The sequence below is a fragment of the Drosophila simulans genome, chromosome 3L (genome assembly GCF_016746395.2).
Source record: "Drosophila simulans strain w501 chromosome 3L, Prin_Dsim_3.1, whole genome shotgun sequence".
In the NCBI taxonomy this organism is placed as follows: domain Eukaryota; kingdom Metazoa; phylum Arthropoda; class Insecta; order Diptera; family Drosophilidae; genus Drosophila; species Drosophila simulans.
The window spans coordinates 3,967,076-3,979,722 of NC_052522.2; the positions used below are offsets into that span (position 1 = coordinate 3,967,076).

General features: G+C 44.0%; 5 protein-coding genes across 6 annotated transcripts; 4 read left to right on the forward strand and 1 right to left on the reverse strand.

Annotated features, from left to right (window-relative positions):
- Positions 1-1,262: 1,262 nt before the first annotated feature.
- Positions 1,263-3,873, forward strand: LOC6736698 (fork head domain-containing protein FD2). The gene is made up of 3 exons (XM_002083518.4): positions 1,263-1,982; positions 2,987-3,242; positions 3,302-3,873. The coding sequence occupies exons 1-3, from the start codon at positions 1,612-1,614 to the stop codon at positions 3,779-3,781; spliced, it is 1,107 nt and encodes a 368-aa protein (XP_002083554.1). The 5' UTR covers positions 1,263-1,611; the 3' UTR covers positions 3,782-3,873.
- A 95-nt stretch (positions 3,874-3,968) lies between these two features.
- On the forward strand, positions 3,969-5,394 carry LOC6736699 (mitochondrial E3 ubiquitin protein ligase 1). The gene is made up of 4 exons (XM_002083519.4): positions 3,969-4,174; positions 4,234-4,817; positions 4,876-5,083; positions 5,148-5,394. The coding sequence occupies exons 1-4, from the start codon at positions 4,070-4,072 to the stop codon at positions 5,265-5,267; spliced, it is 1,017 nt and encodes a 338-aa protein (XP_002083555.1). The 5' UTR covers positions 3,969-4,069; the 3' UTR covers positions 5,268-5,394.
- Positions 5,302-8,383, reverse strand: LOC6736700 (FGGY carbohydrate kinase domain-containing protein). Of its 2 annotated transcripts, none has more exons than XM_016170262.3 (6): positions 8,195-8,383; positions 7,291-7,515; positions 6,011-7,027; positions 5,877-5,951; positions 5,600-5,818; positions 5,302-5,541 (listed from the first exon to the last, which is right to left on the reverse strand). In XM_016170262.3, the coding sequence occupies exons 2-6, from the start codon at positions 7,474-7,476 to the stop codon at positions 5,392-5,394; spliced, it is 1,647 nt and encodes a 548-aa protein (XP_016030315.1). In that variant the 5' UTR covers positions 7,477-7,515; positions 8,195-8,383; the 3' UTR covers positions 5,302-5,391. The 2 variants fall into 2 exon arrangements, with proteins under 2 accessions (XP_016030315.1, XP_044779067.1); XM_044923132.1 differs by lacking the exon at positions 8,195-8,383 and adding an exon at positions 8,016-8,064.
- Positions 8,384-8,827: 444 nt separating this feature from the next.
- On the forward strand, positions 8,828-10,871 carry LOC6736701 (gustatory receptor for sugar taste 64a). Its single transcript, XM_016170815.3, has 7 exons — positions 8,828-9,306; positions 9,361-9,552; positions 9,615-9,809; positions 9,861-10,027; positions 10,083-10,360; positions 10,415-10,667; positions 10,738-10,871. Exons 1-7 carry the CDS (start codon positions 9,111-9,113, stop codon positions 10,825-10,827), a joined length of 1,371 nt encoding a protein of 456 aa, XP_016030316.3. The 5' UTR covers positions 8,828-9,110; the 3' UTR covers positions 10,828-10,871.
- A 121-nt stretch (positions 10,872-10,992) lies between these two features.
- LOC6736702 (gustatory receptor for sugar taste 64b) lies at positions 10,993-12,643 on the forward strand. The gene is made up of 7 exons (XM_016170816.3): positions 10,993-11,062; positions 11,125-11,514; positions 11,570-11,730; positions 11,793-12,070; positions 12,129-12,294; positions 12,347-12,436; positions 12,506-12,643. The coding sequence occupies exons 1-7, from the start codon at positions 11,023-11,025 to the stop codon at positions 12,599-12,601; spliced, it is 1,221 nt and encodes a 406-aa protein (XP_016030317.1). The 5' UTR covers positions 10,993-11,022; the 3' UTR covers positions 12,602-12,643.
- Positions 12,644-12,647: the final 4 nt, after the last annotated feature.

The following is a 12,647-nucleotide window of genomic DNA, read 5'->3' on the forward strand; positions in this document are numbered from 1 at the left end:
AGCGGTAAGCGATCGTAAAATTTGAATAAATCGGGAGAGAGCGTGAAGAATCCTTTGTGGCATTGGCATCACATCCACACATGTGAACTTCAATTGCCTCGGCATTCTGGATTTCTCAGTTCTTCGATTTGCGTTCAATGTTTTTATTTCTTTCAAATGATCTCTGCTTTCTACTTGAGAACGGAACGATCGTAAAAATCGAGCGTAGTCCTGTTTGAAATGTATACACAATTGTTTTACGACCTTTTAAGATATAGACCAAGACTTTGGTTGCATTCGGAAAATTGCGTACTTGACTGCCGCGAGTTTACTCTCGCTTTCCATCGCTCGCTCGGAAAAGTCGTAAAAATCGGAAGGCAACTGCCACAAGATAGCGATGTCAAGGGACCAGATAATGCCGACTTCTGGCATTATCTTGCCAGCTGCTATCCGGTGGAATGTATAAACGGAGTGCTTCTCGGAATCGCTTTATTTGAATAATGTTTACAAACCAATTGAACTGAGGAGTTATCAAAGCTCTTTAGTGAGTGCTATCAAGAGATTTGAAAGTTATAAAATGATTAAACATTTACATGAACTTCATCTGCGCAACTCAAGCCGGAAAAAGGGTAAATAAGTGACTAATTCAAGCAATGAATACATATATTAACTAATATAATAATATATAACAGTATAGTCTATTTAAATAACTTGTACTAACGATTTACGCATGAGATCCTAGAAGCTTTGCATTATTTCCTAAGAGCTAAAAATTCCCTTTCAAGTGAACGTAATTCAAGTGTAAACTTTGCTCGATTTTCATTTGTTGAAAAATCAAATCTACATATTATTCAAAACACATTGGTACTCTCCCACACTCACACACACACATACGGAAATGATCTTGACTCCGCCCATCGTGGAAAATACAGACAAATGAGAACGGACATAAATAAACATGGAAAGAGTAGAGAACAATTTTGTAGGAACGCCCCCTCAAAAGGGAGATCTGCCATATAGCGGGTATATCTGAAGAAGATATAGTATATCCAAGGATATTTAATTAGGAATGATATAATCAGAAAGGGTGGTGCACAAAAATCTAATACAACAAAGTTAATAACTTCAGTATTAACAATATCATCATATTATATCATAACATAATAATTTTATTTATATTACTCCTATTTTTTAACAAATTCATTAAAATTCTTTTTTAATAAAATTTAAATTTTCCAAGGAGAACTGTTTTCCCCTCTCGGAGAACTTAAGCATGTGTGGATCTTGTGGTGAGGGTGTTCGCATATCCCTATATTTATAGACCAATGCGCTGCTCTCCCCAAAAAACACACACCCATAAGATTGGGATGAGGCATTACAAGTGATCTGCGTATCCGAGTTCATTCATTAGTCGATCGGACTTCTTGGCTGACGCAACACATGGTCGGTCCACAGTCGCGCTCGCATCGCCCATAAGATAGGAAGTTACAGCTAACCGGAAAACAGGATAAATATCCTAAGTATCTACCAAGTTAAAATGAAGTGATATTCGAAACAAAGTTTCCAAAAGATACAAAAAAGTGGATAGTATAAAGGAACTTTGAATCAATTTACTGGGATTACGTGCGGAAAATGTTACCCTCTTGCTATGCCAATGGATCGATGCTGCCGGATAATGAGGAGCTGGTCAACTCCCTGCTCGCCAATCCGGACTATCTCAGGACACAGGTGTCCCCCAATCCGCTGGCTCCAAGTGCCGTCGGAGGTGCGGGCATGGAGGGTCTGATGTGCGGATCGTTTGCACCGGCCTTCTACTACCAGGGCATTGATAGCTTCCTGGCGCTGCACAACAACATCTGGGGATTGCCCATATCCTTTCTGCACAACTCCCATCGACCGGAAAAGCCTCCTTTCTCCTACATTGCCCTCATCGCCATGGCCATCAGCAGTGCTCCCAACCAGCGACTGACCCTCAGTGGAATCTACAAGTTTATCATGGATAAGTAAGTTAACAGAATATGAGATCTTCCAAATCTGTAACCCTTTGATCGATCATATAGTAAACTTAGTTTGTAAAAAACTTATCAGCAAAGAAAATTTCCAATTTCTGTACATATATTCTACTGAAGCTCTTGTTTTTTTCCAATTCTACAAAAATAAATGTTCTGCCTTGTCTTAAATCGTGTGAAATTTAGATGACATTCTTGGCTAAATCAAATGCCAAAATAAACAACCGCCACATTCCAAGTATCTGTATAAAGCGAAGAAGTTTTTATCCCGAGACTCATTTCAAAACAGTTGACGAAACTTTTGCCACAACTGGGATTAAGTCGGTGATATATGGAGCATAAATCCGATTTCTTAATGTGAAAATATATAAATACAACGAAGATTGCTTGGTAATTATCCATATGAAATGGTTTCATTTCGTGGCTTAAATTTATTAGTCACATCTTTAACAAATATTAAAATATATAGATATATTTGCGTATTTTTTATACGGCACACCGCTCATTTTAAATTTCCTTTCCTGAATGAACAGAATTCATAAAAAATGGCGGGCAGATATATAAAATAGATCGCAAGTAATTTGAAAAACAGGAAAATGAACAATGGCTTCATGTGTTTGTAAACTAAATATTTCCGATTTCTTTATCAACATAAACAAATATTATTTTTATTGCTTTTTCAAATCGCTTGATTTAAACAAACCAACGGAGGATATAGATATGGGCTAATAAGATGTGTATCAACAGCAAGTTTTTCGGATTGTAAAATGATTTTTATATATACAAATTCAGATATTCAAAGCTGTGAAAATCTGAAGTAAATAGTTTTGATAAACACACACATTCGAGTTATACAAATATATTTACAGACTCGTCGGTTGAAGCATAAGGTATATGTTCCATTGTAAATTTATTGAAAATAATGTTTACCCCTTCAGGATTGTAAGAATCTCAAGGAAATATAGCTCATAATTAATTATCCAATTATTTTTTTTTAGATTTCCATATTACAGGGAGAACAAGCAGGGCTGGCAGAACTCCATTCGCCACAATCTGTCCCTGAACGACTGCTTCGTGAAGATTCCGCGGGACAAGAACACAATCGAGGATAACGACAGTGCTGGGAAGGGAAGCTACTGGATGCTGGACTCCTCGGCATCGGACATGTTCGAGCAGGGAAACTACCGCCGGAGGAGAACGCGCCGGCAGAGGCACTGTGGTCATCCAAATCGCTACGACAGGGAATCGGGAAAGGTATAATATACATCTAAAAACTTATAAAGAAATCAAATAATAAATAAATTTATCTGCAGGATTCCAACGATGGCAACAGCGGTGCAGCCGAGATTCGCTCGCCCAGCGAACCGCTGAGTGACTTCGATATCTTCTGCAACGAGCGGCCCAATTACTCCGACAGGATTACGGATCTGCACAGGCAGTACTTGTCCGTGTCCCTGGGCTTCAACAGTTTGTTTAACAACGATGCCCGTGGCCTCCGACCACTGCCCGAGATCAGGGAATGCCCAGACGATGTGGATGCCTCGTCCAGTTCCAGCAAAATCCAGCATAATCTGCAAAATCCCATGGAACTGCACGAGGAGCTACATTCGCCGAGCGCCTTTACTCCTCCTCTCAATCGCCGGGAAACCATCTCGTCGGGTGCGCCCATTCTTGGTGAAGCTTTTCATGGACTCAAGGATGTGGTGGATGCACCTGGGAGCAGTCCTGTGGCCAGCAGCAACCGATCAAAGACCACGCTGTTTACCATCGACAATATTATTGGCAAGCCATAAGCAATTCGGATCCTTTGGCTTAATTATCTTAATTTAGTGATAAATATTCTTGTTTAAAATACAGAATTGAATTGAATTAAATTAACGTCTTTTTGGTGGTAAATTTCAAATATGAAAATAGTATTTTAGAGTGACCAATCCAATCTATGGCATATACTATGTTGAACTAGTTCCATTCTACAGGCAAATATTTAGTATTTTTAACCGTTACGAGCAGCGGGAAACACAGCAACACTGAGTAAACATATGTTTTTGTAGCGCAAAATAAATAAAATAGCATAACACAAAATGGAATTTTTACACGAGTCCATTGCACTGGGCGTGGATCTGCTAATACTGGGCCTGTGTGCGCGCGAGTACGTGCACTACAAGCGAACTGCCAAGGTGCTGAAGGTGCGTATACGTAATGCACGTAATGGGTGCCGTTTACTGAGTGAACTACTCCTTTCCAGGCGGCACCGCAATATAACATCGATGGCGATCTGAAATCGGTGGTGGAGCGGCAGCGCGACAAGAAGATACCATATGCGGTAATCCGGGGCACAGTGACGCCCATCGGCGTGCCACTTAGGAGCTCCCTGGTGCCCAGTGTGAGTGGAGTTCTGCAGATTGTGAAGCTGCACGAGCACAGGGTAACGCGCGGATTCGCCGGCTTCTGGACGGAACACCACAAGTTGCTGCACGAGTCCGCCAACGAGATGCCCTTCGAGTTGCGTAACCAGAGCCATGGTGTGGAGATTGTGGACGCCTTGAGTGCCGCCGTCTTGGACGTGGACGTGGTCTACGACAACTACGAGCCCTCCAATCTGTCCCTCTTCGACCATGTGTTTGGTTTCTTCTCTGGCGTCCGTCAGAGGGGATTGCAAACGACGGAGGAGGTACTCAGGGAAGGCAGCTTCCTGACCGCTATTGGTGAACTGGAGTTGGATGGCAATACACTGCGCATGCAGCCCTCCAATGAGGGACCGCTCTTCCTGACGACTGCCACCAAGTCCACGCTCATTAAGCGGTTCGAAGATGCCAAGGCAACGTCAATGTGGGTAGTGCTTGCTCTGTGTGTATACTCTTAACACTTTCTACTTAATCCCTTCTAGACTCAAGCTGGTTGTGTGCAGCACCATCTCTGTCATCCTGGTTGCCTTCATTGCTAAGAAAATCTACCGGAAACGGAAACAGGAGCGGGAGGAGGCCAAAATCCGCGACCGCCTGGAGACGGAGCGCCGGGAGCGGAGGGCGAGAAGTCGTCCTCACACTCTGTCCCAGGATCAACTCTGCGTTGTGTGCTCCACCAATCCCAAGGAGGTGAATAGAACCCTTACATTCTTATTGCAAATTTACATAATGCTATCCTTTTTCTTTCTTCTAGATTATCCTTCTGCCGTGTGGTCATGTGTGCCTCTGCGAGGACTGCGCCCAGAAAATCTCCGTCACCTGCCCCGTGTGCCGTGGTAGCATCGCCTCCAAGGCAGCCGCCTTCATCGCCTAGGAACCAACGAAATGCCAACAAGATCACCTTGTACCTGTGTGCACTAAACTTTTTATTTGTTACAATGCTAATGTACGGCATTTATTTGAAATTATTGAAAGTCTTGACATCGGAATGAAAAAAATCACTTAGTGTCTCCCTGCATAATGCGCCTGTACTGGCGCTGGTTCTCCAGCAGCTGCAGGAACACCTTGTACTTGCGATTGTGGAACTCAAGCGTTTCCGCGTTCGGCTTCACCAGCTGGCCAGTGCCACCCATGGCTTTCGAGGCGCTCTAAGAGCACAAAGATTAGTTTATAAACCAGTTAGATATTAGATATTCTTAAGCTCACCTCCAAGCTGTCGAAGTGGCCGGAGGCAGCGGCTCCCAAGGCAGCAGCGCCCACCAGAACCATTTCCTGTTCATCCGGAATCAGTGCGGGTAGATCGCAAATGTCCGCATGACATTGTACGTACAGAGGATTCTTGGCCAATCCCCCGCAGAAAAGTAGCGTTTGAAAGGGAGCTCTACCGTACTGGTAAAGATTTTCGATAATGTGACGAGTGCCGTACTGAAATAATATTGAATAAATATCAAGTTTCTAAAAAAATTAGAAGGATAGCACTTACAGCCAGAGCTTGGACGAACGCCAAGTATTTGATGGCCAGAGATTCTGTTCTTCTCGTCATGTCCAGTCCAGTAATCTGAAAGCAATCATTTCCCATTTCAATAATGAAAAAAAAATATCTATTTCAATATTTACCACTCCTCGCAGCGTGGGATCTGCGATGGGCGACCGATTGCCATGCAAGTCCGGCCAGACATGGACATCCTGGGTGAGACAACCCACCTGACTTAATCCTCGAGCAGCTGCCAGTTCCGGCAGCAACTTATTAAGATGCTGGTAGATAAACTTATCCTCTCCCAATTGGGCTTTCAGTTCGGCGTAGGATTCGTGCGACTTGAGGACGTGATCTAGGAGATGTCCTGCGATGCTCTGTCCACCCTCGTTTAGGAAGTAGCCCGGAATAATGGCATCCTGATAGGGACCCCAAACACCTTGTGCGAAGCATGCCTTCCGGGTGATGCTCATGTGGCAGGTGGATGTACCGGCAATCAGCGCCATTTTACCCTGGACATCGTCGGCACCCTTGGACTCCTTCGAGCGGCAGCCAAACATTCCCAAGGCGCCAGCGTGGGCATCGATTAGGGAGGTGCTTACCACAGTACCGACGGATAAGCCCAATTCCCCGGCAGCCTTGGCAGTGAGTCCTTTGCCCACCGTTCGGCCAGGTGGCTGGACATCACTGCCCAATTTCTCGAAGTTATTCTGAGTCAACTCCTCCAAGTCCGCCTGCTTCAGGAACTCCTTGTTCCAACTGCCATTCGCCGCATCGTAGTTCCACTTGCACACCACCGAGCAAAGTGATCGGGTGTCCACTCCAGTGGCTCGCCAGGTTAAAAAGTCGGGCAGGTCAAAGACCCTCCATATATTTCCAAAGGTCTTTACCAGATTCCTCTTCAGCCAGAGCAATTTGGGAACCTCCATTTCCAGCGATACCTGACCACCCACATATTTCAGCAGCGAGTGCTTGAAGGCATTAATCTCTTGGGTTTCCTGCTCGGCACGATGGTCCATCCAGAGGATTATGTTCTGCTCCGCCTCACCGGACTTGCTCACCGTCAGCGGCGATCCCTGGGGGCCCAGAACCACCAAGGAGCAGGTGGCATCGAAGCCAATGCCCTTGACTTCTGACTTATCGACGCCGCCAATGACTTTCTGTAAAATCGGCACTGGGTTAATCTAATCTTCGCGAGAAACGTCGCCGAACGACGGAGGTTATCGCACAGAGCAAATGGAAGATCATTACTGGGTTTATAGACCCAAATTAAAGTCGTAAAATTATTATTTTTAAAGTCATCTAATTTTATAAATTGTTCAATGCATTTCGAAATGTGAATATAATTAAAGATAGTTTTTGTTACTATATATGAGCAACCAGGTTAGGATCTATACTTTGCTCCCGTACGCTGAAGACCTACCTTCACCACCTGGCAGATGGACTGCCATATATTATCGGAGGACTGGTTGTAGTAGCCCGGCTCGGGGTTCCACGTTTGGATCGTCTGCACCGCCTGCTCCAGGACACGCCCATCGGAGGCGACCAGCGCCGCCCTCGCACTGCCCGTGCCCACGTCCACGCCCACAAAAAACGGTCCGGATGACATTTCCAAGTCGCCGCCTCCGTCACAGACGCCTCTAATCACCTTGGCGGTCAAATAAATGTTATTGGCTCGATGCGAAAACCCAAACCCAATCCCAGACCAAAAGCGAAGCGAAGTCGTCGAGCGTCGGACGCGAACTGATAAGCAACCTGATATGCGAACGCCGAGAGACCCAGAAACCGTGTAAATTAAACCAAGTACCGGTTTCTAAAGATCTCATTTGATTACTTATGAACGAGCTACATTTATGAAGTATCTTAATTCTTAATTCCACAGAAGAAGTGAGATATTTATATTCTTAATAGTTGATAAGGTTGTGAGAGGCAATAAATATAGAGAATCTTACACAAATTAAATGTTGATAGGCATTTCTTTTATATCAATTGTGTTTTAATTTTTGGTTTTCCAAACTCCGCAGACGCACATGTATCTGTATCTGTATTGTATTTCTAAGGTTTTGTATCTTTTGATTTTATTTAACCCACGATCTCAGTAACCCTGTATCTTTCACGCACGTTTTTGTTTATATTTTTTGCATTTACCATAATTTGTGATTTTTGCTTGTTTATTTTCTTTAGCACAATAGTTCTGCTGCATCTTATAAAGCTGTAGAGCATTTAATTTTAAAACAACATATTTTTTAATACCAAAATTTTTATTTAAAAGCACGCACACCTGCTCGTTTAGAAATTAGACACTTTTAGTATTATAAAAGGCACACCTGATTGTTTTGAACCAACAATTATTTGAGCAGTATTTTGTTTTGCTTGTACATATGCGCAGGTTGTTTATCAGCGCAAACAAAAGCCGTCGAATGTTTTTGCTTTTATTTATTCCGACACCTGTCGCAGAACCAGTCGCAACGAGCTGCTCTCAGCCACTGCTCCAAAGCCCACAGAGTGGATCCAATCCATCCGATCTATTTCCATATGATCTCAAGTGTATTCAAACCCAACAGCTATTTTCTCTTAGCTGTTAGAAATGCAACTGAGAGACCTGAACAACTTCCTGTTAACAGAAATGCTTCTTATTCTTCAACTAATTTGCTAACTAAACTGTATTCAGATATCACATTAAAAATATATGTCAAGGTTGTTTTACAAAAGGGTCTAAGGCTATTCGAAAATATTACATTTTAACAGCACATTGATAAGAAAGATTTGTAAATAGCCAACGTATTATCTAAACTGGGCTCTAACCACTCCGCTCGCCATATCAATCAATACTCGATTAACATCGCAGATAAGTAGCTATTTCACTGCGATATATAATATATAAATATATTATTCAGCCTAAAAGTGGACCCACTAAAACTTAAATAGAAATGCAACATTTTGACCAAATCTGTGCTTATTTTGAAAATTCTTGCTCGCATGTATCTCAGCAGCTAATCGAACTGCAATCTGACGGATGCATCCGAATCCTTCGGTCAGCTGCTGCAGAGTGAACTCACTTTTTGCAATTCCCACAGAAGTGTCTCATAATTGTTGTTTACATCCTGGGACTAGCTCAGTCCAAAGCCCCTAATTAGTGGCACTTCGGACGGACACCATTGTGGAGGACTCAACTCCACCCATGACAAGCCTTGGACAAGTTGGAATTTCGCATTTCGTGTCAGTGCAAAAGGGACCAGCGTCATGAAAGGACCCACTCTGAATTTTCGAAAAACGCCCAGCAAGGATAATGGCGTCAAGCAGGTGGAGAGTTTGGCCAGGCCGGAAACGCCTCCACCGAAGTTTGTTGAGGACTCCAACCTGGCATTCAATGTCTTGGCCAGCGAAAAGTTGCCCAACTACGCCAATTTGGATCTATTCCATAGGGCTGTGTTTCCATGTAAGATTAAACAGATATTACTAAAGAATATTTATAAACTATTTTCCGATTTAGTAATGTTTTTGGCCCAATGTGTCGCCATAATGCCGTTGGTGGGCATACGGGAATCTAATCCTCGCCGGGTTCGATTTGCCTACAAATCAATTCCCATGTTCGTTACTCTGATCTTTATGATAGCCACATCGATATTGTTTTTGAGCATGTTCACCCACCTGCTGAAAATTGGCATTACAGCCAAGAATTTTGGTAAGAGCAGTTCGATGTTCTTTTTTAGCGGAAAGTTAACATGGGTATTTGTATCCATCCAGTGGGATTAGTGTTCTTCGGTTGTGTTTTGTCGGCCTATGTGGTCTTCATTCGTCTGGCCAAAAAATGGCCAGCAGTGGTTCGAATCTGGACCAGAACGGAAATCCCTTTTACCAAGCCACCATATGAAATACCCAAAAGGAATCTTTCGCGGCGGGTGCAATTGGCTGCCTTGGCCATCATTGGCTTGTCTCTAGGTGAGTTTCCAGTTATATCATGAGGATATAATTCTATCTACTCCTTGTTAGGTGAACATGCTCTGTACCAGGTATCTGCTATCCTAAGCTATACACGTCGCATTCAGATGTGCGCCAATATAACCACTGTGCCCAGTTTTGACAACTACATGCAGACGAACTATGACTACGTATTCCAACTGCTGCCTTACAGTCCCATCATCGCTGTTTTAATACAGGCAAGTACCTATTACCCAAAAGTACTTAATATATTCTTAAGAATTTATAACTTAGTTAATCAACGGAGCGTGCACTTTTGTGTGGAACTACATGGACCTGTTCATCATGATGATTAGCAAGGGTTTGTCCTACCGATTCGAGCAAATAACTGCTCGGATTCGCAAATTGGAACACGAGGAGGTCTGCGAATCGGTGTTCATCCAAATCAGGGAGCACTACGTCAAGATGTGCGAGCTACTGGAGTTCGTGGATAGCGCCATGTCCAGTCTCATTCTACTTTCGTGTGTTAACAACCTGTACTTTGTGTGCTACCAACTCCTAAATGTCTTCAAGTGAGTACTCAATAAATATTCAATTAATATTTCGAGTACAACTGTACTCCTTAGCAAACTACGTTGGCCCATCAACTACATATACTTCTGGTACTCCCTCCTCTACCTCATTGGACGAACGGCCTTTGTGTTCCTCACGGCGGCGGACATCAATGAGGAGTCCAAACGAGGACTCGGAGTCCTCAGACGTGTTTCCAGTCGGAGCTGGTGCGTGGAGGTGGAGCGCCTGATATTCCAGATGACCACACAGACCGTGGCTCTTTCCGGCAAGAAGTTCTACTTTCTCACCCGACGACTGCTCTTTGGAGTGAGTAACCCCAAATGCAGGTGAAATGCCAGTTAATGCTCACACCTCTGTGTTTCCTCCACCCCTTCAGATGGCGGGAACCATTGTCACCTACGAACTGGTCCTCTTGCAATTCGATGAACCCAATCGACGCAAAGGACTGCAGCCACTGTGCGCCTGATGGACAACAATAGCCAGCAATCGTCATCCTCCCACTCCCCGACCATTTGTCATGTCAGCTGAATGTGACAGGCGCCACTATTAGTTGTAAATACTTAGTTGGTAAATCGTTTAAAGCGGCCACGCCCCCTCGGAAGTATCGGGGGCCACTTGGCACGCCAGATTGGCAAGTCGGTTGGTTAGTGCTAGTTTGGCCATGCCGCAGGGCGAGACATTCCATCGGGCGGTCTCGAAAGGTGTGCCTATATCTCTACTTGGTTCACTTCATTATTAAACATTGAATAAAATATTTTCGCAGTGCTTTTTATTTCACAAATCTACGGCCTGCTTCCGGTTAGCAATGTCCGCGCCCTGGACGTGGCGGATATCCGGTTTCGTTGGTGCTCGCCTCGCATTTTGTACTCCCTACTCATCGGGATCCTAAACCTTAGCGAATTCGGGGCGGTCATCAACTATGTCATCAAGGTGACCATTAACTTTCACACCTCCAGCACCCTTTCGCTGTACATTGTCTGCCTTCTGGAGCACCTCTTCTTCTGGAGACTGGCCATCCAATGGCCCAGGATTATGCGCACCTGGCATGGAGTGGAGCAGCTCTTCCTGCGTGTTCCCTATCGATTCTACGGCGAGTACAGGATAAAGAAGCGCATCTACATCGTGTTTACAATTGTCATGTCATCGGCTTTGGGTGAGTTCTTGCTTAAACTAATAAATGGAGAACAATTTCTAAGTATCCTTTTCAGTGGAACACTGTCTCCTGCTGGGCAACTCATTTCATCTGAGCAATATGGAGCGCACCCAGTGCAAGATCAACGTTACCTACTTCGAGAGCATTTACAAGTGGGAGCGTCCGCATCTCTACATGATCCTGCCCTACCACTTTTGGATGCTACCCATCCTAGAGGTACTTTACCTTGAAGGATACCTCATCTTGCAATGCTTAACTTTCATTTAAACATTTTCCAGTGGGTTAACCAGACCATTGCCTATCCGCGCTCATTCACCGACTGCTTCATCATGTGCATTGGCATTGGCTTGGCTGCCAGATTTCACCAGCTCTATAGAAGAATCGCTGCTGTTCATAGGAAGGTTATGCCCGCGGTCTTTTGGACAGAGGTTCGGGAGCACTATCTGGCATTGAAGCGTCTGGTGCATCTGCTGGATGCGGCAATAGCTCCACTGGTGCTCCTGGCTTTTGGCAATAACATGTCCTTCATTTGCTTTCAATTGTTCAACAGCTTCAAGTGAGTTCAAAAATGACTTTACACATCCTAGATATACATATTTTGTATATATTTTCAGAAATATAGGTGTGGACTTCCTGGTGATGTTGGCTTTTTGGTACTCCTTAGGATTCGCCGTAGTTCGCACTTTACTAACTATTTTCGTGGCCTCTTCCATAAACGATTACGAACGTAAGATTGTCACAGCACTGCGGGATGTGCCCTCCAGAGCTTGGTCCATAGAGGTAGAAGTATCTTTTAGATTGAATACCTTAAGAGAAGAATGTGTATCCACAGGTTCAGCGCTTCAGTGAGCAGTTGGGAAACGATACGACAGCTCTCTCCGGCAGCGGATTCTTCTACCTCACACGCTCACTTGTCCTGGCTGTAAGATTGCCCAATAAAGCATTACAACTTCTGTTTGTAACCATATACAATACATACATCCCAATCTAGATGGGCACCACCATAATCACCTATGAGCTCATGATATCGGATGTTATTAACCAAGGTTCCATCAGGCAAAAGACTCAGTACTGCAGGGAATATTAGATCCTAGAATTTACTACTCGAATCTCCAATTCAAGAACGCATTTAG

Coding starts and splice junctions, on each gene's coding strand:
- LOC6736699 (XM_002083519.4), top strand. CDS start 4,070: ATGGAATTTTTACACGAGTCCATTGCACTGGGCGTGGATCTGCTAATA. Junction 4,175..4,233: donor GAACTGCCAAGGTGCTGAAG/GTGCGTATACGT, acceptor ACTCCTTTCCAG/GCGGCACCGCAATATAACAT. Junction 4,818..4,875: donor GATGCCAAGGCAACGTCAAT/GTGGGTAGTGCT, acceptor AATCCCTTCTAG/ACTCAAGCTGGTTGTGTGCA.
- LOC6736698 (XM_002083518.4), top strand. CDS start 1,612: ATGTTACCCTCTTGCTATGCCAATGGATCGATGCTGCCGGATAATGAG. Junction 1,983..2,986: donor TACAAGTTTATCATGGATAA/GTAAGTTAACAG, acceptor ATTTTTTTTTAG/ATTTCCATATTACAGGGAGA. Junction 3,243..3,301: donor ACGACAGGGAATCGGGAAAG/GTATAATATACA, acceptor ATTTATCTGCAG/GATTCCAACGATGGCAACAG.
- LOC6736701 (XM_016170815.3), top strand. CDS start 9,111: ATGAAAGGACCCACTCTGAATTTTCGAAAAACGCCCAGCAAGGATAAT. Junction 9,810..9,860: donor CATCATTGGCTTGTCTCTAG/GTGAGTTTCCAG, acceptor ACTCCTTGTTAG/GTGAACATGCTCTGTACCAG. Junction 10,028..10,082: donor TCATCGCTGTTTTAATACAG/GCAAGTACCTAT, acceptor TTTATAACTTAG/TTAATCAACGGAGCGTGCAC.
- LOC6736702 (XM_016170816.3), top strand. CDS start 11,023: ATGCCGCAGGGCGAGACATTCCATCGGGCGGTCTCGAAAG. Junction 11,515..11,569: donor TGTCATGTCATCGGCTTTGG/GTGAGTTCTTGC, acceptor TATCCTTTTCAG/TGGAACACTGTCTCCTGCTG. Junction 12,071..12,128: donor CAATTGTTCAACAGCTTCAA/GTGAGTTCAAAA, acceptor ATATATTTTCAG/AAATATAGGTGTGGACTTCC.
- LOC6736700 (XM_044923132.1), bottom strand. Junction 5,952..6,010: donor ATCCCACGCTGCGAGGAGTG/GTAAATATTGAA, acceptor GATTGCTTTCAG/ATTACTGGACTGGACATGAC. Junction 5,819..5,876: donor CGTTCGTCCAAGCTCTGGCT/GTAAGTGCTATC, acceptor ATATTATTTCAG/TACGGCACTCGTCACATTAT.